The sequence below is a fragment of the Antennarius striatus genome, chromosome 11 (genome assembly GCF_040054535.1).
Source record: "Antennarius striatus isolate MH-2024 chromosome 11, ASM4005453v1, whole genome shotgun sequence".
Lineage (NCBI taxonomy): Eukaryota > Metazoa > Chordata > Actinopteri > Lophiiformes > Antennariidae > Antennarius > Antennarius striatus.
This window is the reverse complement of record NC_090786.1, coordinates 10553348-10572993: the sequence shown is the minus strand read 5'-3', so window position 1 is coordinate 10572993 and position 19646 is coordinate 10553348. Positions and strand designations below refer to the sequence as shown.

Below are 19646 nucleotides of genomic sequence, written 5' to 3'. Positions count from 1 at the left end.
TAACTTGGATTAAAATCGTGTGAGCCCCAAACAAGCTGTTTTTGCAGCGGTTTGCGTCAGACGACAAGGAAACAACTCGACTTTATAAAAATTTATTTGGAGGCCGGGTAGAGATGATAACAAAAGAATAAATATGCCATTAACTTTAATGTAAGAATTACTTAATTTAATTTGGCGTTAAAAGAGTATAGTGGGAATTCGATGATGTCTTCAATAATGTTTTAGTGAAAAGCATAAAACTAGTATTTAGGGAAAAAATCTTAACAACGAGGGTAAATGGCTTGGCTTTATTTATTCACGTTATACCTTTATATCAATTAATGTATGTCATTATACGGTAACAAGGAGTACTACTTCCATGAAGTTGGCTTTGCCATGTTGGTGACAACTCAACACTGTATGTCATAATAACCTTTTGAGTGATGTAATATCCAAGCCTAGGGGGAAAGAGTGCCGTCAGGTGTTTGGTTCGGAGTACATGACTCATCCATTGACTCCAAGCACTTTGAATCTCCAGGGAAACCCTTGACCTCATTAAAGAGAAACTTAACAATAAGAAGCATGTTGGATGCTGTTGTTTTCCACCAATTCAAAGGTGGTCCGACCATTAGCTGCTATAGATCACATTAGTAGTGTATGATTGTCAAGCTTCAGGGATTGTAGTTTTACTACAATGTCAGGTGAATACAAGCTGGGTTAGAGGGTTTAATCGTGAAAAAAATAAGCAATCAGTAAGCAATCAATGAGGTGGGACTGCATCAGGGATCAGCTCTGAGCCCCTTCCTGTTTGCAGTGGTGATGGACAGGCTGACAGATGAGGTTGGACTGGAATCCCCATGGACCATGACGTTCGCAGATGACATTGTGATCTACAGTGAAAGCAGGGGGCAGGTGGGAGAGCATTTAGAAAGGTGGTGGCATGCGTTGGAGAGGAGTGGAATGAAAATCAACCAGAATAAAACAATATTTGTGTATAAATGATTAATGAGAGGAGTGGAGAAGGAAGGGTGAAGCTACAAGGAGACGAAATAGCAAAGGTGGAGGACTTTAAAAATTTCTGGTCAACAGTCCAGGACAAAGGTGAGTGTGGTAAGGAGGTGAGGAAACACATCGAAGCAGGCTGGTGGAAAGTGTCAAGTGTCTTATATGACAGAAGAGTTTCTGCTAGAATGAAGAGCAAAGTTTATAAAACAGTGGTAAGGCCAGCCAAGATGCATGGATTAGAGACTGTGCCACTGAAAAGAAGACAGAGCTGGATTTGGCCAAAATGAAGATGTTGAGGTTCTCTCTAGGAGTGACCGGGTTGGATAGGATCACAAAAGAGTTCATCAGAGGAACAGCCATGGTGAGATGTTTTGGAGACAAAGTTAGGGACAGCTGACTTTGATGGTTTGGACACGTACAGAGGAGAGATGGTGAGTATATTGATAAAAGTCAATAACACTCTAAGTACTTCTATTAACCTCATTCTGACCCCACTTTTTCAATGTGTGTGCATTATGTGATGAATTCAGTCTTTGATTCAATAAAAGTATTGAAATATTTATTTTATATTTACATACAGTAAATAAGTACTTTAACAAAATCAAAATAGACTTGTGGTTACTCCTTCACACTAGGATGCCAGCAGCATGTATAAAGTGTCTTCACTCTCTTGAAGAATTTAGAAATCTTCTGTTCAAGTATTAGCTTCATTTTTTTCCCAACTTCACCCAAATTGTGACTGCTTGCCTCTGTAAAAAGACTGAGACATGGAAAAAGTCAGCCAACACCCCTGTAGTTATCCAGGGGTGTTGACCAATCAGCAAACCTGATTGGTCAAGGAACCTATAAAAAAGGGCTCAGCCCATTCAGCTCTGGTTCAGTGAAAACTTTTTTGATGTTTACAGCTTTAAGTTACTTCCAACATCCACATTTACTCTTAAAAGACACTGCTCTCTTGCTCAGAATGAATTATTCACTGGTGATTTTTCTCTGCATGGGACTGCACAATACTGCAGAGGCAGTTCGCATGGATAAACTAGCAGACAGCAAGATTTGTGGCGATGCAGAATGCTCAAGTAAGTCAAACAACTTAAGAAAAGCATGGCACAGTGTGCAGAGTGTGTCCTTAAAGTTAATGTTGTTAAAATAATTAAGTACAATGCACTTTTTGAGTTTATATGTCCGGTCCTCTTTTGTGTGTTATGCTTTTTAGATGTCCTCTCCATGGCCACAGCCTTGGATGACTTCATTGCTCCTGACTGCAGATTTATCAACATCAGGAGGGGTCAGGTGGTTTATGTGTATTCTAAACTTGTACCAAAGGAGGGCGCTGGAGTCTTCTGGTCTGGAAGTGTATGTGACTATTTAACCACACAGCCGTTACAAATTCATATGGATGTTGCTGATTTTTTGGAGAGATCATGTAATTTTGTTATTTGGACTGACAGATTTATGGTGAACGGTATGTTGACCAGATGGGTATCATTGGATACTTTCCTGCAACTGTGATGAAGGAAACACAGAAGTTTGTGGAAGATACAGTAAAGATTCCCACAACTGTAAGTACATTTGTGTCTTTATGACAATATTTGAAAGGAACATTACATGGCTTAAAATGGGGTGGTCAACACTGATCTGTTTTCACTTCTTTGCAGGCAACTGACTTCTACTGTGATTAAGAGAAGGCAGAAGAAGAAAAAATAGATGGAAAGACTAAACTCTCTCCTTTCATGCCTTGTTTTTCATAACTCTAGCTCTTATAAAGAAAACATAGCAAGTAGACAGTTTTCTCCATGCTGGAATGAAAACTTGAAGCAAAACCCTCCTCAGCACATAGTTTGACACCCTTTCTGCATATCAAATTGTTCTTTGTCTATTTGTTTTAGTCAAAAAAGCCCTTTGGTCAATAAATCTTTCTGAAGTCAATCCAAAATATTGATTATTTAAAAAGATAATTTGTGTATTATAATATTGGTGACGATGTTATCCTACAATTTTATTGACTGAAGCAGTTGCAAGGAGCATGTAAGACATGATACAAATCTGTTCAAAAAAGCTCAAAACTTACAAGACACATAGAGCTTGTTAAGATTACTCTCGAGGAAATAACAATTACGACTGAAGACAAGTAAAATTATATTAAAGAAATGAAAGTAAAAACACAGTATCATTTTGGATGAACAAAAGAAAAACCTGATAAATTATTTTGACAGGTAAGCGTTGTTACAGTTAAATGTTGCAGTTGTCATTTCTGTAAGTAATTATGGAAATAAATATACCCACACAGCACACTAACCAAAATATTCTATTTAGTTTACTGACTACAATGATATTGGAAACACTCCGTAATTCAGAGGTAATATACATTTAGCCCAGTTATTTACAGGTTCAATAAAAAATATCCTCAATAGTTCGTTTATGCCTTATGACAATTGAGACCTGGTCTAAACATTGGTTGACTCATACAGTTAAAAAAGACATATTGCGAAAGCTTAACAAAATTATATTTATCTAATACAGGGTCATTAGCAGACAAGACCCAGGTACACTAAAGACAGACCTCGAAATCACAAGAAGGGACACAAACAAACAGACAAAATGAGGAGGGAGCACAAGATTTGATATAATGTAATCAGAGACAGTTGATGCTAAGCAACTCAATCAAGATCATTAAAAAGACAGCAAAAATGAAATGACAGGAAGTGAAAAAGAGATAGAAAAATGGAAGACAAAACATCTACAAACCAATGACAACAGTGATAATAATTTAGGAGTAGATGGATGGATTATGCAGCACTACCACATTGTGAAATATAGTAAATGTCCAACACCATATCTAAAGCTAACAAAGGTTCCCTACTAACACTTAAGGGAATATGACCTTCATAGCCTTGCTTATGATAGTGATGATCTCACTTCACGGTAAATTTATTTTCCATTAAGTATCATCATATTATCTTGTCCATAACAGTCGTCCGAATCTTATCTATCTTATCTGACTCTTCTACTGACAGTCGGTCTCTCTCTTTTTTTCTGTCTATGTCTCCCTCTTTCCAACAAAACATGCACGCACGCACGCACACACACACACACACACACACACACACACACACACACACACACACACACACACGCACACACACATGCAAATGAAATGGCCTAACATTTTATCACCGCTAACTTTTCCCAATTTGAATCTCTCTTTGATCGGTTTTGAATGATCAGTATCCGCTTAATGTGTCACAGTACCCTCCCAAACATAGTGGTGTGTAAAAATCTCAATCAAATGATTTGTTATGAAAGATGATTTATTTTTCCAGAGCTGCCTGTAAATGTGCTTGACATGTCACAAAGTGTCTTAGATAACTGCCACATGTATTGATTTGTGTGGCCTGTACCAGCAGTCCACTTTCATTAGTTTCTATCAGTCCGACCTGAGGGACCATTATAAAGGCAAGCTTACAAATTTAGAGAACCAGGCTGTCATGGATTATAATCAATCTCCTGTCCCCTTTCAGGTTTTGATCAATACAAACATGCTTCAAATGGGGATCTACTACAAAGGGTTCCATACTAAAACATACCGGGGGCATAACTAATCGGTCTGTTATAGCAGGGTAATTTCACGAGAGAAGATCAAATGTAGAAAAAAAAGAAAAGAAAAGAAAAGAAAAGAAGAAGAACCTTGTATCCAAGGTCACAAGATACAAGACAGTTTGTAATGATGATCTTTACCTCATTACAGCAGAGTGATAGCAGGGTAATATGGAAATCGCTTCAGATTAAATGCACTTAAAAATATAACATTAAGCAAATCAAGCAAAATTAAGAAACCAATTATGAGATGCACACGTCAGGCTCTTACAAAGCATGTATGATATTTTACTGAATTCTGTTCAGCAGATTTTGAAAAAATAGTGATAGACCATAATCCCGTCAAACCTGTTCTGTATGTAAAGGCTGGACAAGGATAACTCTATGAAAATGAAAATAGCATCCCTATATGTGTTGTAATATTGGAATGGAATTGTTCTCATTACAGACGATATAAAGAGCTTAAGTCCAATGATTGTTACTAACAAATGTCATAAAGAGGTCAGGAGCACAGCATCTTTTCAGCTGATTGTCATTTGTGTCTGTGTACACCTAGGCCTTCACAGCAAGTCATTCAAACTAAGTAAATTTTCCTTCAGACAGTTATAGTTTTAGGGTGTTACCATGGTGACAGGCAGAGACACCGTGACAGATCAGATTAATGCGTGTGCACACTTGTGTGTTTCCTGCGTGTCAGCTCAAAGGAGCAGCTGCCAAACACAGGCTTCAGGAAGTCAGATTTTTTTCCATTGTGTGTCACACCCACACCTCCACCCCTAGCAGCACAGCACCACGTAGAGCGGAGAAATCAACAGTGTCTAGTCCAGTTAGCATCTGTGAGTGACATTTTACTGCATCACCCAGCAACCTCACATGTGGTTTTCATAACAGTCTGGTAGCCCTGAATGAGATAAAATTGTTTGTGGGGCGGCAGTGGCTCAGTGGTAGAGCGGGTCGTCCAATGATTCAAGATCGGTGGTTCGATTCCCGCTCCTGTTCAGTCATTTGTCGTTGTGTCCTTGGGCAAGACACTTTATCCACCTTGCCTCCAGTGAGACACTCGCTGATATGTGAATGTGTGTGATTGTGCTGTTGGCCGTAGGCGCAGATTGGCCGCCACACCTCTGTCAGTCTGCCCCGGGGCAGCTGTGGCTACATATGTAGCTTACCATCACCAAGTATGAATTAGGAGTGAATGAATAATGGATCCAATGTAAAAGCGACTTTGAGTGTCCAGTAAAGCACTATATAAATCTAATCCATTATTATTTATAAAATGACATTTATTTCAGCAATTGTTTTCTGTTCAAATATTGAGAAAAATAGGAAAAAATAGTTTTACCAATTAAATGGTAATACAGTAAAACAATAAAAAGCTGCAGATAACTGAATAAATATTTGAGAGTTCCCCTATATAGCAAGCAAGATATTCCAGAGCACCTTTGTGGAAGAGCAATCATGGATTTTTTTGAATTGAGGAGGAAATGAAAAAGTAATTGAAGTTGAAACACAAACATGCTGGCCCTCAGACATAGGGATGACTCAGGGTGAATGCATTTGATGGAACATCTCCTTTCTTTTAAAGGGCAAACAAAAAGGGGCTTTTTCCTAGTGAGAGAGATTATTTACTCCAGACAGGCAAAAAACTTTATTTTTCTTCGAATGATGGAAGACTATGCTTTATGCATGCATATGACAAGAACAAACACATTGTGTCTCCAGAGAAAGACTTGATTGGGAATGTCTTGTCTGTGCTTGAATAACAGGGTTTGCCAGCACAGATTTTCTTCATATGAGTCAGAAAATGTCAGCTTATTGTCTGCTTGAATGAATCAATGAGTCAGTCAGGAAGAATCAATCACCTCTGATGCCTAAGGAACACTGGTGTCCTTCTCACTTGATTAATATCTTCAAGATCTGAAAATACATCTATCAGTCTAGTTTTGTGTCGAGAAACTTTCACAATTAGTGGGTCATGTCATGTGTAGATGGCAATAATTTAAAGCGTTGAATAAGAAAGATCAGCTTTGGGTGTCAGTAACTGTTTGTTGCTCTCTGTCCTTTTTTGTGTATCATATATTACTGACTCATTTTACTGGATATTACCCTATAATGAATAGTGTTAGTGTTTTAGTGCTTGTGAAAGAGTAATTGGCTTAGTAGGTGAGAACTAACAAGAGAACTGTTTGAAAGAGTGTGAATAAAGTGTGGATTATATTCATTTTGCTGTGTTTTTGTCCTCATCTCAACTGTTGTCCACTTTCTTGTCACACCTGAATAAACTTCTTTTTGCAAGACACTCCTCTCCTTACTTTTTGATCCAAGTAACACTCTCTCCTTCATTTTTTCCTTTGGTTTGTCCAATCTCTCTGGGTACCAGAAAGGTACACAGAAAGGTTGGTGGTGGAGTGCTTGCTGGTTAAGGTTGAAAAATCATGTTAGTGAGAATCCTTACTAACATGAGGATTGTCATGCTAGTAAGGACAGAACACAAGTTACCATGTTGTGAATAAAACAAGTTACCTTGTTTTTATTCAGATGGTATCCTTACAAATAATTAGGATGATGCATGTTCAGATGCATGCCTTTAAAATGAAAGCCAGGCAAGAGAAATAATGATACTTGCTTTTTCTTTATAGTTTTCTTCATAACATTCTTAAAAGCTCTACAGCAATTAAATAAAAATAACTGAAGTTTTAATCAGAGCATTGAAGGGCTGCAACACTTCATTTTAATGTTGCAGCCTTACAATGAACCAATCATTTTATTCTGCTGGAATGGAATGTTAGTCCTATGATTGACTGGCGACCTGTATAGTGTGTTACCAAATAAGCAAGTACCACTAGTAGAGTTGTGTCTGTTGGATGTACGTATATCAAGCTGTTTATTAGACCAACAATATAAAGTCTGCATAAAGTGATAATTTTGCAATCTCTTATAATCCTCATTTAGTTAATAAAATTTTAGTCATTATTGTGAAACAATTATTTTACCTTGTTTTCATTCAGATGGTATCCTTACAAATAATTAGGATCATTATTTGTAATTCCTAATTACCTGTATACAGGTTTACCTTTATACAACAGGTAAACCTGGAGAATGTTGTCTGCTTATGTGTCATGACATCATCAACATCTTAAGAAGAGAAACAATCAAAGTCCCACTGAGACATTTCATTGTGTAACAGCGTGAAAATGTTGAAAGTGATTGACTGTAGTTTTTTTCATTTTCTGCACTGTATATAACTCCAGCAGAGCTACAATACAAGTTTTATTTCAATATGAAAATGTGCTCTTGCATTTAACTAAAAGCGGTGGTTCAATTTGCTGTGAGGAGTCTCCCTGCTTCAAACTAATTACATTGGAAAGAGAAGTGTAGGGCCCCGACTTCATATAGTTCAAGTATAGAGTCATGGAAAGCTTTCATCAGAAATCCTCTAGTCTTCCTTGCAAATGTTTTTGGAGAGGGGTTTCTGCCAAGACAACTGAGCTATAACTACTGTATACTGTTTGTCATGACAACCGATTAACCATTACAAAAAACCATTAACTTGTGAAAGAAAACCTGTATATGTATCTTGAGCAAATATAAAACAAAGTGAAATGTTGACTGTAGATTTAAATACACCATTATATTCTGTGTTGCGCTACATTTCTATCTTTTCTGTTATTTTAAAACCAAACTGTCACTTATTGATGTTAGTTTCTACTTTCTTTTTTTTTACTGTGATTTATGTTTTAGCAACTGCAGTTAAGTAACAGGCAACGTCAGACTATACAATACAAGCAATAACATTTCACAGTGAACTGAGCATATTGCTCGACAAGTGGAATGAACTTCATCAAGAAATTTTTTTATGTAACCATTGTAACAATTTCTGTGAAAAAAGAACAAACTGAAAATTGACAATTGTATTTGAAAGAAAATAAATATAAATAACAGAAAACTGAATTGTTCTTCAAAGCTATGTATGATCCCGACTTTTGATCAATAAAGTGATGTTTTCACCCCATAGTAACTCTCATTGTGAAGGTCTGATCTTGCTGAACACTACACAGCACATTACGTATGGTGCATTTGTGTAGGTCTTCTATTTGCGTCACGTCATGTATGACTCAATTTACTAAATGTCAAATCTCAGCAACTGTTAACACAAGCTTTCATTATCGATATCATATCTGCATCTCCATATGTATGGTAACTTTGAATTACATCAAGACGAGGATTCAATACTGAAATTACATCTTGCTTTGCACCAATCAACTGCCACCAGCCATGACAGGTAGACAGGCTGTCCTGGATTACATGTTGTTGCTTTAAAGAGGCTGCAAGTAGTTTATAGACAGGCCAGGTTTGTTAAGCCTAATGGTCCTTGTATTGATTGGGTGGGGTATCCTCGCCAATTGTTGGGGTAGAATAAGCAATGCAGCTCTCTGAATGCAACTTAGCTTGTAGTTTTATTGACCCTCTTGGAGCGGTCAGTGCAGAGTATATTTGCACACTTTGCTTCCCTGCCTATTTTTACAATGGCATGATGGGAAGTAGTTATTGAAGGAAGGATTGTAAGTCATTGCAGGGTGGACTAAGTCAAATGACCAGGTTTTAATACTGTAATGTCTGAAACAATGATTCTATGGTCTGTAAAACTGGTAATTGAAAACCATTAAACTATATGCAAATTAATTACCTTTACTGAAATAAATGAGGCTGCTCTGAATAAATTAATCAACACATGACAGATCCAGTAATAAGCTGTGCTCACTCCACAGCCTGTTGGCAGAATGACAGGCTTCGTTCTTAGTTTCTCTCAATGCAGAGGAGCTATACTGACAAATAAGGACACTGTGGTTATCACTAATCTCAGGCTGAATCAAAAGTGCATTTCTCACATCTGTGTTAAGAGTCTGATGAAAGGTGTCATACTGCAGGTTTCCATGACAGTCCCTGCCACATGGAAGGCATGCCCATCCACACGCACAAGTGACTGAAGCTTAAATAAAGCAGTTGTGCAAAAGACTGTCTAGATTCATAGAGATGTTTAATCATTATCGCCTTTTTCCACAGTACATCTCCCTTCTCATTCATTCCTCTCTGGCTGTTTGTTTATGTTATTAAATGATAACGGAGGAATTTTAAGCATTGCTGATAACTAAAGCAGATCACACGTCACTTATTGTTCGTGGCACAGTCATGTTTACCCTGTGTTCCATGTGGCAGATGAAAAATATCTGTTGTTTGCTTTCTTAATGGACTATGCTCTTTGGTTGCTTGTATATAGGGCAGTGCTGATGAGAGGCTTGGAAACCTCTGAGATACCATTACCATTAGCCCTAATGTCCTTTCAGAATGGAAGAGCACCAGAACCCACACGCTGGGTCTGCTGTGTGTGCTGTTTACAAGTTACGCCCCCATCATCATCACATTTTGCCAAGGTCACCTGGCTGCTGCCTGACATATTAGTCATACTATTATATTAGAAATAACCTCTTCGCAAAATAGGCATATTTATTTAGCTGATGTGGGAGCATTCTACTCTGGGTTGCTTGTGTTTATTGAGCCAGTTGTTGAGGCACAGTAAATATATGCTCTTCTAATTTGAAATTTTCGTCTCTGTTAACAACTGCAACTGAAAAGTATGGAAAGGATTACCTCTTAATTCATCCTACAATTTCCCAGTGAGTCAAGTTTCCTTGCACATTTATTCAGGGAAGAGGACCCAGAGCTCCATGGAGATTATTTCCCATTTTGTTTCAAAGGTCAGGCTGTTACATCAGATAATTAAGAAGGCATGCAATATCAAACATCACAGCCTGACTGAAGTCGCTCAGAGATCAGGCTGGAGGTGGCAGATTTTTCTGATGACTTAATGAGCATATGAAAGGAAATGGGAAGTTGGCAGGACTGTGATTAGTCAAGGACGGGGTCCAGCTCAGGAGACTTGAGTAGATTGATTAGCTTTGAGTCAAATTCATCAGCAGCAAATGCATTTGAGGTTTTAGATTCTGGCATTTTGAGGAGCACCCAATATGATATGATGATGACAATTAAACCATTCATGACATCTACATAATGTTTTAATTGTGCTCGATTTAGAGAAGAGAATTGTTGTGTCCTAAAGACACTCTTAATCTCTAAAGCTATAGATACATCTTCATTATTGTTAAGTTAGACAAATGCATGATCTGTTTAAAAGGCCACATTTCCTTTATTGTTCCAATAAATTTAGTAACTTTTGCAAAAACAGAAAAATGGACTACCCAACCATGCAAATCCAAATGACGATTCCTGACCCATTTGATGCAAAAATGCATCACATATGTGAAGATCTTGGTCATGCAAACGTCAGTCACCAATGGGTTTATATAGAGCGTATCTAAGCATCTCTATAACCACTGCAAAAAATGGACAAGATAGAATGATGCCCCTTTTTAACAATTACCACTAAATTGCCATATTATGGTATCCGGGGCTCAGAGAGAATCAGGATCAGTTCAAACACTTCAGCTACACTCGTGCTTATGAGAATAGAAACATAATGTGTTTTCTGTAATGATAAAATTCTTTGAAAGCAAACAATGCCTCTTCACCTCATCATCTCAATTAAGAAACTTAAATTGGTTTGTAGAGGTATCAAGGGGGAACAAACAAACCTAATGTTTATACTTATTGCCTGCCTACAGCGAGCTACCTAAAAGTTAAACTACACCTGACATGACCGCCTGAATACCTGTTTCTGTTGTTCGGAACTTCAGTAACATTTAACCACGGATGTTTGAAGCTTCAGCATGTCTTGGTTTTTATTTGAGGGTTCAGAGACTGATTGGGACGTCAATTAGTATGGCAACAACAAAAGCCTTGAAGGATTTCAATCTACCCCTGTAAAAATAGTTAAATAGGTACAAAAATGATCTTCTGACTGATTTTCTGACGCGAATCAGGACACCGACACATGTTAGGGGTAACCAAGGCTTGAACCTCAATGACACTTTTAGTAAACCTTGTGACATTGTGCAGTAGCTACTAATAGAAAGATAGAAAGTGAGAAACTGATTAGTGATGGCAGTTTAAATAGCCTGGGCCATTGTTTGGGCACATTTCATTACATACGTGTACTACCTGATTCACTAATTTGAGTGCTACAGATTTACCAGAGTCTGATGAAATGCCCTCAGCCAAAAAAGAATAGGTAACAATCTTGAAATGTTCCTGTAGATGCTCACATGTTTTAATACATACATTGAATATTTTCCAGCAGCAAGATTCTGTTTGCTTATGAAATGAATTTGCTAATTAATCAAATCAGACAATGTTTTTCTTCCTCACTTTCTCAATAAATGTGAATTATCTCTGACATTAATTTGAATGTCCTTTTTTTCATCATGGGTAGTGCATTCATTAGGCAGCACAGAATTGTCATCTCAAAATACGTAATACACAGAGGTAAGCAATTATAATGATTATGCATAATCTTGGCCATCTTGTTGTTTTTCTTTTCCTATTAAAGTAAATTTGTAGTCATAATATACTTTGAATAATACAGTAGCCTGAACCGTTGCTCTCAAAACACCTTATCTGGTGTTTTCAGTATTTGAGGATTGCACTGCTACAGGCTACGATGGCAGATTGTTTTTCAAGAGATGATTGATAGCATAGAATGTTTTTCCCTATGGTGACGCTAAGGTTTAAAAAAAAAAAAACATTCTAACACAGTATGTGTTTAAGTTTAATTTGCATTTCATTTATAGAGGGAGCTGGGAGCTCCCTGGTGTATTGAGCATAATTTTCTTTACATTTTTTAGATAAAACATCTAGGCAAAAAACAGGACAGGCTGCAAATTTACTTATTGCCTTTTAGATCTATATGCATATCAATGTTAAATGTGATTGTGTCAAGAAGATCTTGATACGTCTGTCCGAAAAAACATGATGATGTACCAGAACAATGACCACCACCACTGCTGTGTATGTTCTTAAAGGGAACTGTATCAACACAGATGTTCTCTGCGACAGTGAATGGTTGTTGCAGGCAATACTAAGCTTTCAATGCTGCTGCTGTTATGCTCAAATTACACAACCGGGGCTGCCAGAATATACCTCATAATAATGACTACATACTGTATGAAAATGTTCATAGAGGTGATAAACCTCACAAGAGTTGCCAAACCAACCACGAAATCATTACATATTTATCTGATGCCTGTCATACAGACAATTATGTTGTCTCATTATGCTATTTTATTCTACGTCCAACAACAGAAATGACAACATTAACAATCGCAACACCTGTCTAGGTACTCAAAGATACTTTGCATTGGTTAAATTTCATGGTACAATTGTATCAAACTTTTATCGTATAAATATGCTTCATCAAAAACAACGTGTATACACTCTCATCTGAAAGTGCCACTAATAGCCAATGTCCTGGACAGAACTGGGTCTGTGGCCATCTCCAAGTTCAGCAATTTGTTTAAAATGAACAGAACATTGGAGGCTTAACATCCCTCCAGTGTGTAATTTCAGAAAAGTAGCAAGCAAAAGAGTCACATATAAGCAGTGTGATATTTCACATATGCACCAAACAGCACTTTGATAACAATAAAATCTTCTTCTCCTTTCGGCTTTTCCCTTCAGGGGTCCCCACAGCAAATCAGTTGCCTCGATCTAACCCTGTCTTCTGCATCCTCTTCTCTCACTCCAACTACCTTTTTAAACCTCCTCTTTGGTCTTCTTCTAGGTCTCTTGCCTGGCAGTTCAAAACTCAGCATCCTTCTACCAATATATTCACTATCTCTCCTCTGGACATGTCCAAACCATCTCAGTCTGGCCTCTCTGACTTTATCTCCAAAACCTCTAACATGTGCTGTCCCTCTGATGTACTCATTCCTGATCCTATCCGGTTTATAGTGCGGAAAATACTGTAGGTGAAATAATAGAGGCCATTCAAACTAAACTGAATGATCAGAAAATAGAAAATGTCAGATTTTCATCACTTGATCAAACCAGTCAAGTACATCACTGTGGTATGCATAATAGAATTTAAAAAAGAAAATACTATCAGTCAAGGTCATCCTTAACAATGTTTAATATGTGTTTTGTCTGTTTTTGTACAAGTGGGTCACACTCAAAATCCTTTTTTGCAGGTCAAAAGAGTTTAAAACATAAAAGAAACAATGGTCACACTTTTTAAGAAGTGGAAATAAGAGCTACCATTGCAAGATTCACAAGCATGTACATCTACATTGGACTGTCTACACAATATTCACATGTGTATTTTTACGACTACATAAATTTTATATTTTTGAAATATCACAGTTAGGATTGGTACTGGAACTTTGCAATTACTGTAATCTAAATTAAGAGAGACAGGGTAATTACAGTATATGTCATGACTTCTCAACCCTATGCTATTATAAAGACTCTTGTTGTCTGTCTGTTTTGATGTCTGTCTACCTGTGAAGACTAGTGTCTTATCTCACAGAGCCAGAGGCAGACAGTAGCATTCTATGATACAGAGAAAGTGGAACAGGGAGATACCAAAATAGATACGAGTGAGAAGGCAAATGAAGCTATTAGGAGTGTGTGTCCTGACACAATCAGCACTGAAATCACTGCACATCCAGCAGCCAAAATTCCCACACAGCCGTCCCACATATACCACGATGTTGACAGAGAAGGAAACCAGAAACTGTATTCTCACAGGTGAATTTGTTGGTCTTGACATGAAATGAAACTTTTTTAGTGAATGTCTACGTTTTCAGTTTATTGGTTAAATGAGCAGGTGGCACAGAGGCTACCACCTCACAGCAAGACTGTTCTGGATGGTGTTTGTATGTTCTCTCCGTGTCTGCGTGGGTTCTTTAGCCTCCTCCCACCTCCAAAAACATGCACTTCAGGTGAATTGGTCGGTTCCAATTTGTGTGTGTGTGTGTGTGTGTGTGCGTGTGTGTGTGTGTGTGTGTGTGTGTGTGTGTGTGTACATGAGTGGTTGTTTGTCTTTCTTGTGGCTCAGTGGTGCACTGGTTTTGCGTCGAGAGTGTCACCTGCCTTTCGCCCATTGATCTTCTGGGATAGGCTCCAGCAACCACTGTACCCTGCAAAAGTGGAAGAAGCAGATAGGAAGATGAATTAATTTATGAATGAATGGTTAAATCAGCATCTCATTGAGAGTAGAGGAATAGGATCTTTCTATAGTTATAAAGTATTCATGAATTGCATTAAAAATAAATGAAATCTGTTAACTTACTTACAGATTTATTTGGCGTTTCTTTGTTGATTTGTTTAGCAGGAAAAATTCAACTTAGCTTACAAGAATATTGGATGACAGATCAATATTCTCGTCTGGGAGGCTTAGCAGACACTTCAAATCCGGTTGAAAAAGTTGGTGGCAGAAGATCTGTAATCTTTGTGTGTGTGTGTGTGTGTGTGTGTGTGTGTGTGTGTGTGTGTGTGTGTGTGTGTGTGTGTGTGTGTGTGTGTGTGTGTGTGTGTGTGTGTGTGTGTGTGTGTGTGCGCACTCTGTGATTATCTGCTGAGTATAAACTGGCACTGGAAACTCTGATCTTGCTTGTTTTTACTGAAACTCAGGACAGAAACATTGACAGGCAGCCTGCATCCACACTGGTTTTCGGTGAGTATGAAAAATTAAAGATACAAGTGATTCAGCTCCTCCTCCAACACTGCAGTAAATCCATGTACTTTTACAGTTCTCTACACAGTTGACATACAATATTTATTTTCTGCCAAGAGAGTCATGCTTTCGTCATGTCATTCACTGGTCGTTTGAATTTTCAAGGGGTTTCTGGAAATAAATGCTGTACACAACTTTGTGAAACTTGGTGGACACATGGTTCTTGTGCCCGAATCCACCCTGTTAAATTTTAGTACACATCATAACAAAGGAGCTAATCCAGGATTTTCTTTCTCTCTCTCTTTAAAATTGGGAGAATAGGTGTTTTTCATGAAGTTTTTCATGAATAATGACTAATGGAAAGAAATCAGACCTACGAAGGATTTGTAGAGAGCTTGAATGTGTTCAATTTGGTAAAGATTATAACAGAAAGAAATCTGGTCTGTCCAACTTTAAATACATTTACAATTAAAAATATCGTTATAAGAATGTATTTCGTTTTGGATAACACTTGATTGAATTAAAGAGGACAGATGGCCTTTTCCCTCAAATAAGTGCTGTCCAGTTAAATATGTATTTTTGTGAGGAATATAATTTTGAGTGTTTGATCCAGTTTGATTTTAAAGGTGATATGTAATGTATGAATTTGGTTGATGATGTGCTGTAATAAGAGAGATGTTGTTGATTCTGGCGACGGGAATTTTACAAGCCAATGGCTTCTACCCATCAACCCTTTTTTTTTCTTTTCAGATGTTTTGTTGATGTTGCAAAACTGATGAATGTGAAGTCTTCTGTAATAACATGTCTGGAAAGAAAAAAATAAACTGATTACATAAATAAATCCTGAAGCTTATTTATAACATTGAGTACTTATGAACACAGTAATGCAAATATTAAGGGCTGAAGGTTTTAAATTACAAAAGACAAACAGTTCAGTGTAGAATTGCACTTGGAACCTAAAGGGTTTTAAAAGTATACCTCAAGATTCTGTAGTCATTATGAAATCTTGTCTATTTTCATAATGACCCAACCTACTTTAATTCAAACAAGCCTAACCTAAAAATTAAACTCATTTGGACCAGCATAAAAATCACACACACTCATAGACACTAACCCACTGAATATATTTAATCCATTCATTATTCCATTTGGAATTAAAAATAATGATGAAAAATTAAATGTTAAATGGCTGAGGAGAAAAACAGGATAAAGAAAGGACTAAAAAAATCACAGGATGTTGAACTAGAAAATCAGGTTTCTATCCCTATAATATCTAAAAACACTTCAAAAACAATATTCAACAAGGCAGTCACAGACTACAACATCCCGCGACACCCCTGAATTCAAAATTTTACCCTGACCTACTTGCATAGGTCAAAGATCAAAGGTAGTGCTCTGACCTACTGTCATTAATCAAATCACTAGCTTTGATCTATGGTCTTACTCACACTGGCCTTCTCCCTCGTCTTTCTATCTTATCCGGTTCCTGAGTGTACAAAAGTTGAAATTTGATCTTGACCTACTATTCTCAAGGTAAAGGTCATCATCTCATTTTCATCCCCTTTGTCGCCAGAGTAATGTGTTTTTGTTTCATCTTTCTATCTGCAACAGTTGCAAAGATGTTTGGTGAACATACAAAAGGACGAACGAACACACAATCTCTGACAATTACAATACATCACTGCTTTGAAGCAGGATGCAATAATATTTATTGATCATGAAATAAAAACAAAAGGTGAACAAGTTTCATGATCAGAATTATAAAAAAAATTAAGTGGCTTTCCACCTGTGTTCTAATGAAAATACAGTATGTTTCCCCTGAAATCTTTTTACATCCCGCTTCAAAGCGGTAATGTATTGTAAATGTCAGTGTCCATCTGTTCGTCCGTTAGTATGTCCGCCAAATATTTTCACAACCGTTGCAGATAGAAAGATGAAACAAAAAGCAGATTACTTGGGCGGCAAAGGGGTTGACGTTGACCTTGGGAAAAATAGATCAAGGTTGAATTTCAACTTTTGTATACTCAGGAACAAGATAACATACAGTAGAAAGAAGGCCAGTGTGAGTAAGACCATAGATCAAAGCTAGTGCTGTGATCCACCTTTGCACTAACCTTGATCTATGGTCAAAGGTACTGAAAAGCTGTGATCTACCCTGAAGGTCAAAGCTATGCACTTGTCAGGTACTACTTTCAGGGTACCCTGACCTGGAAGTAGGTCGAGGTAAGTCGCGGGATGTTGTAGTCTCTGACTGCCTTGGTTGTTTTTAATATTTGTAAGGTTGTCCTTGCTAAAATGTCTTTATTAATCTGCCTGATACAGGAAAAAAAGACTGACAGCTTTAAAACACACGTTGGACCTCACCATTCAAGTCATGGCAATTATGGCACTTCACTTTATCTTAATCTTGTTGCACAATAATGACAGTGTTGTTCTTTGTGCATGGGGGAAAAAAGCTCAGGTGATTAACATTCACAATGGTCATTAAAACATATTTACTGACTTCAACAGTGCATTATTAGAGAGTTAATATCAAGTTAACTCTGATTTTGCTCTTAAATCTATCATTCTGACTTCAGTCAATTCAATCAGTTTGTTTGGACAGCGTTACTTATTTCCATAACTCATAAACTCTCACAAGAATTATAATTTGAAATGTAATTCATCTCCCAGAAGCTTCATTCAAGATGATTAAAACAGATGGCTGAAGCAAATAACACAATATTTTACTTTTGTCTTAAATTACTTCATTATTTGTTGACATCAGAATCCCAATAATGAAAATGTAAAAGAAAATTATTATAAAATGACAGATTTTTCATTTTCATTAGACAACATGCATTTAATTTAGTTTTTTAGAACAAAACACCAGCGAGGACATGATTAGTAACAATGTGTAAACTAATTGAAATTATTTCACCATGTCAAATGGAGATTATTTCCTTCTGTGACAATTACAGGTACACCTGGCGAAAACAGATGCCTCATTGTCTGAGTATTACCTTACACAAAGTCTTCAAAAGGCATACAGAAGCTCGTTCCTCTGAATACGTGGGTAAATTGAAAAAGTCAGATAATGTCCACCTCCTACCTGTCTAAAAATAGGATTCCCTGACCGTATGTGGTGGTGAAGAAGAGATGTCAATTAAAACAGGAATGTGGATCGGTCAAGAAGGGAAAAGCTGTGAAAAAATATGCATTTATGGTGAAAGGATATATGCAGGCTTACCCAAGCTAAATAAATCATCTCCAGGCTGCAGAATTGCAGGAGTGTGGGAGGAGGTTTGTAGGGAGCTTGGGAACAGCGATTAGTAAAGTGGATCCGTTTATAGAAAATCCTCCTTTCTTATTCATTCAGACTTCTCTGATAATTGATCCGTGCATGTGCTAGTGCTCTCCCTTGTTAGCTCACCTTTCTCTTAATATTGTGCAGCAGTTACAGCACAATATTGTGCTGATAGATTAGCAGTTATGGACACTTTAAATATGAAAGTCCACAAATTTGCAAAAATACAAATGTTACAAATACAGTTTCAAAGTTTTACTTATTTTTATCTCAGCGCTTTTTATCTCTGACCACATGAATTAAATGAAGCAATAAAATCCATTCTCATCTCTGAGGTCACAGTTTAAGCTGCTATGCAGTTGCTTCTCAATTTGTATGAAATTTTGTACACCTCAAATATGACAACAGCGAGAAGAGAAATATATTTGTTTAAAAAAAATCTTGCTTTTATCTCTTCATCAAGAACAATTTTGAGATAGCTAGATGAAGGATGGATCCACACTAAAATTCAATGAGGGTTTTAAGGTTTGGCACAGTTTAATACAATAGATGATTATTATTCAACAACTCCACACAAGCTCCCTCTCATGCAAAAATACATACATACATAGAGTTTTATTAGTCAGTGTACTGATTTTTAATAAGCCATTAAATGAAGGGGGAGCAGGGACAGTTTGAATCAGGCAAGAACAATGAACTGTGAACACCACAGCAGTAACAACATGCAGCTGGAGGAAACATATGTTAATGTTCACAGATTGCTGCCTGTATAAGGGGAATTTATAATATCCCACTTAATAGAGCTTTTTTTTTTTTTCTTCCTCTCCTCTAACGCTTCACTGCTACATCAGCCAAGAGCATATTCAGCCCATTCATGTAGCATCCAGCAGCAGATGAGCTACAGTGCTTTAATGATGCCTTACAATAGCAGTCTTTTTTCATGCGTCTTTGTAACAACCCACTTTACATCGAAATAACCAATTATAGCCTCGTGTGGGACTACTCTTACATTTCACTACACAAAGAAGGTCAGGTTGATCAGAATGGAGCTATGCAGTAAGAGAAGTCTTTAAAAAAGGAACCTACAGGATGAGCATGTCGTAAAAATGGACTTTTATTAATCCACCTACAGGATTTCTACATAAATATAAACAT

At 37.2% G+C, this 19646-nt stretch overlaps 1 protein-coding gene across 1 annotated transcript; it reads left to right on the top strand.

Moving 5' to 3' along the window:
• Window positions 1–85: 85 nt before the first annotated feature.
• On the top strand, window positions 86–6877 carry LOC137604269 (otoraplin-like). The gene is made up of 5 exons (XM_068328313.1): window positions 86–1415; window positions 2001–2060; window positions 2198–2337; window positions 2433–2543; window positions 2640–6877. Exons 2-5 carry the CDS (start codon window positions 2012–2014, stop codon window positions 2661–2663), a joined length of 324 nt encoding a protein of 107 aa, XP_068184414.1. The 5' UTR covers window positions 86–1415; window positions 2001–2011; the 3' UTR covers window positions 2664–6877.
• The last annotated feature ends 12769 nt before the right edge of the window (window positions 6878–19646 follow it).

What these genes read in the sequence shown, in the direction of transcription:
- LOC137604269 (XM_068328313.1), top strand. Translation starts at nt 2,012, where the DNA reads ATGGATAAACTAGCAGACAGCAAGATTTGTGGCGATGCAGAATGCTCA. An exon ending in TGGCGATGCAGAATGCTCAA is followed by an intron (nt 2,061 to 2,197) that starts GTAAGTCAAACA and finishes TATGCTTTTTAG; the next exon opens with ATGTCCTCTCCATGGCCACA. An exon ending in GAGTCTTCTGGTCTGGAAGT is followed by an intron (nt 2,338 to 2,432) that starts GTATGTGACTAT and finishes TTGGACTGACAG; the next exon opens with ATTTATGGTGAACGGTATGT.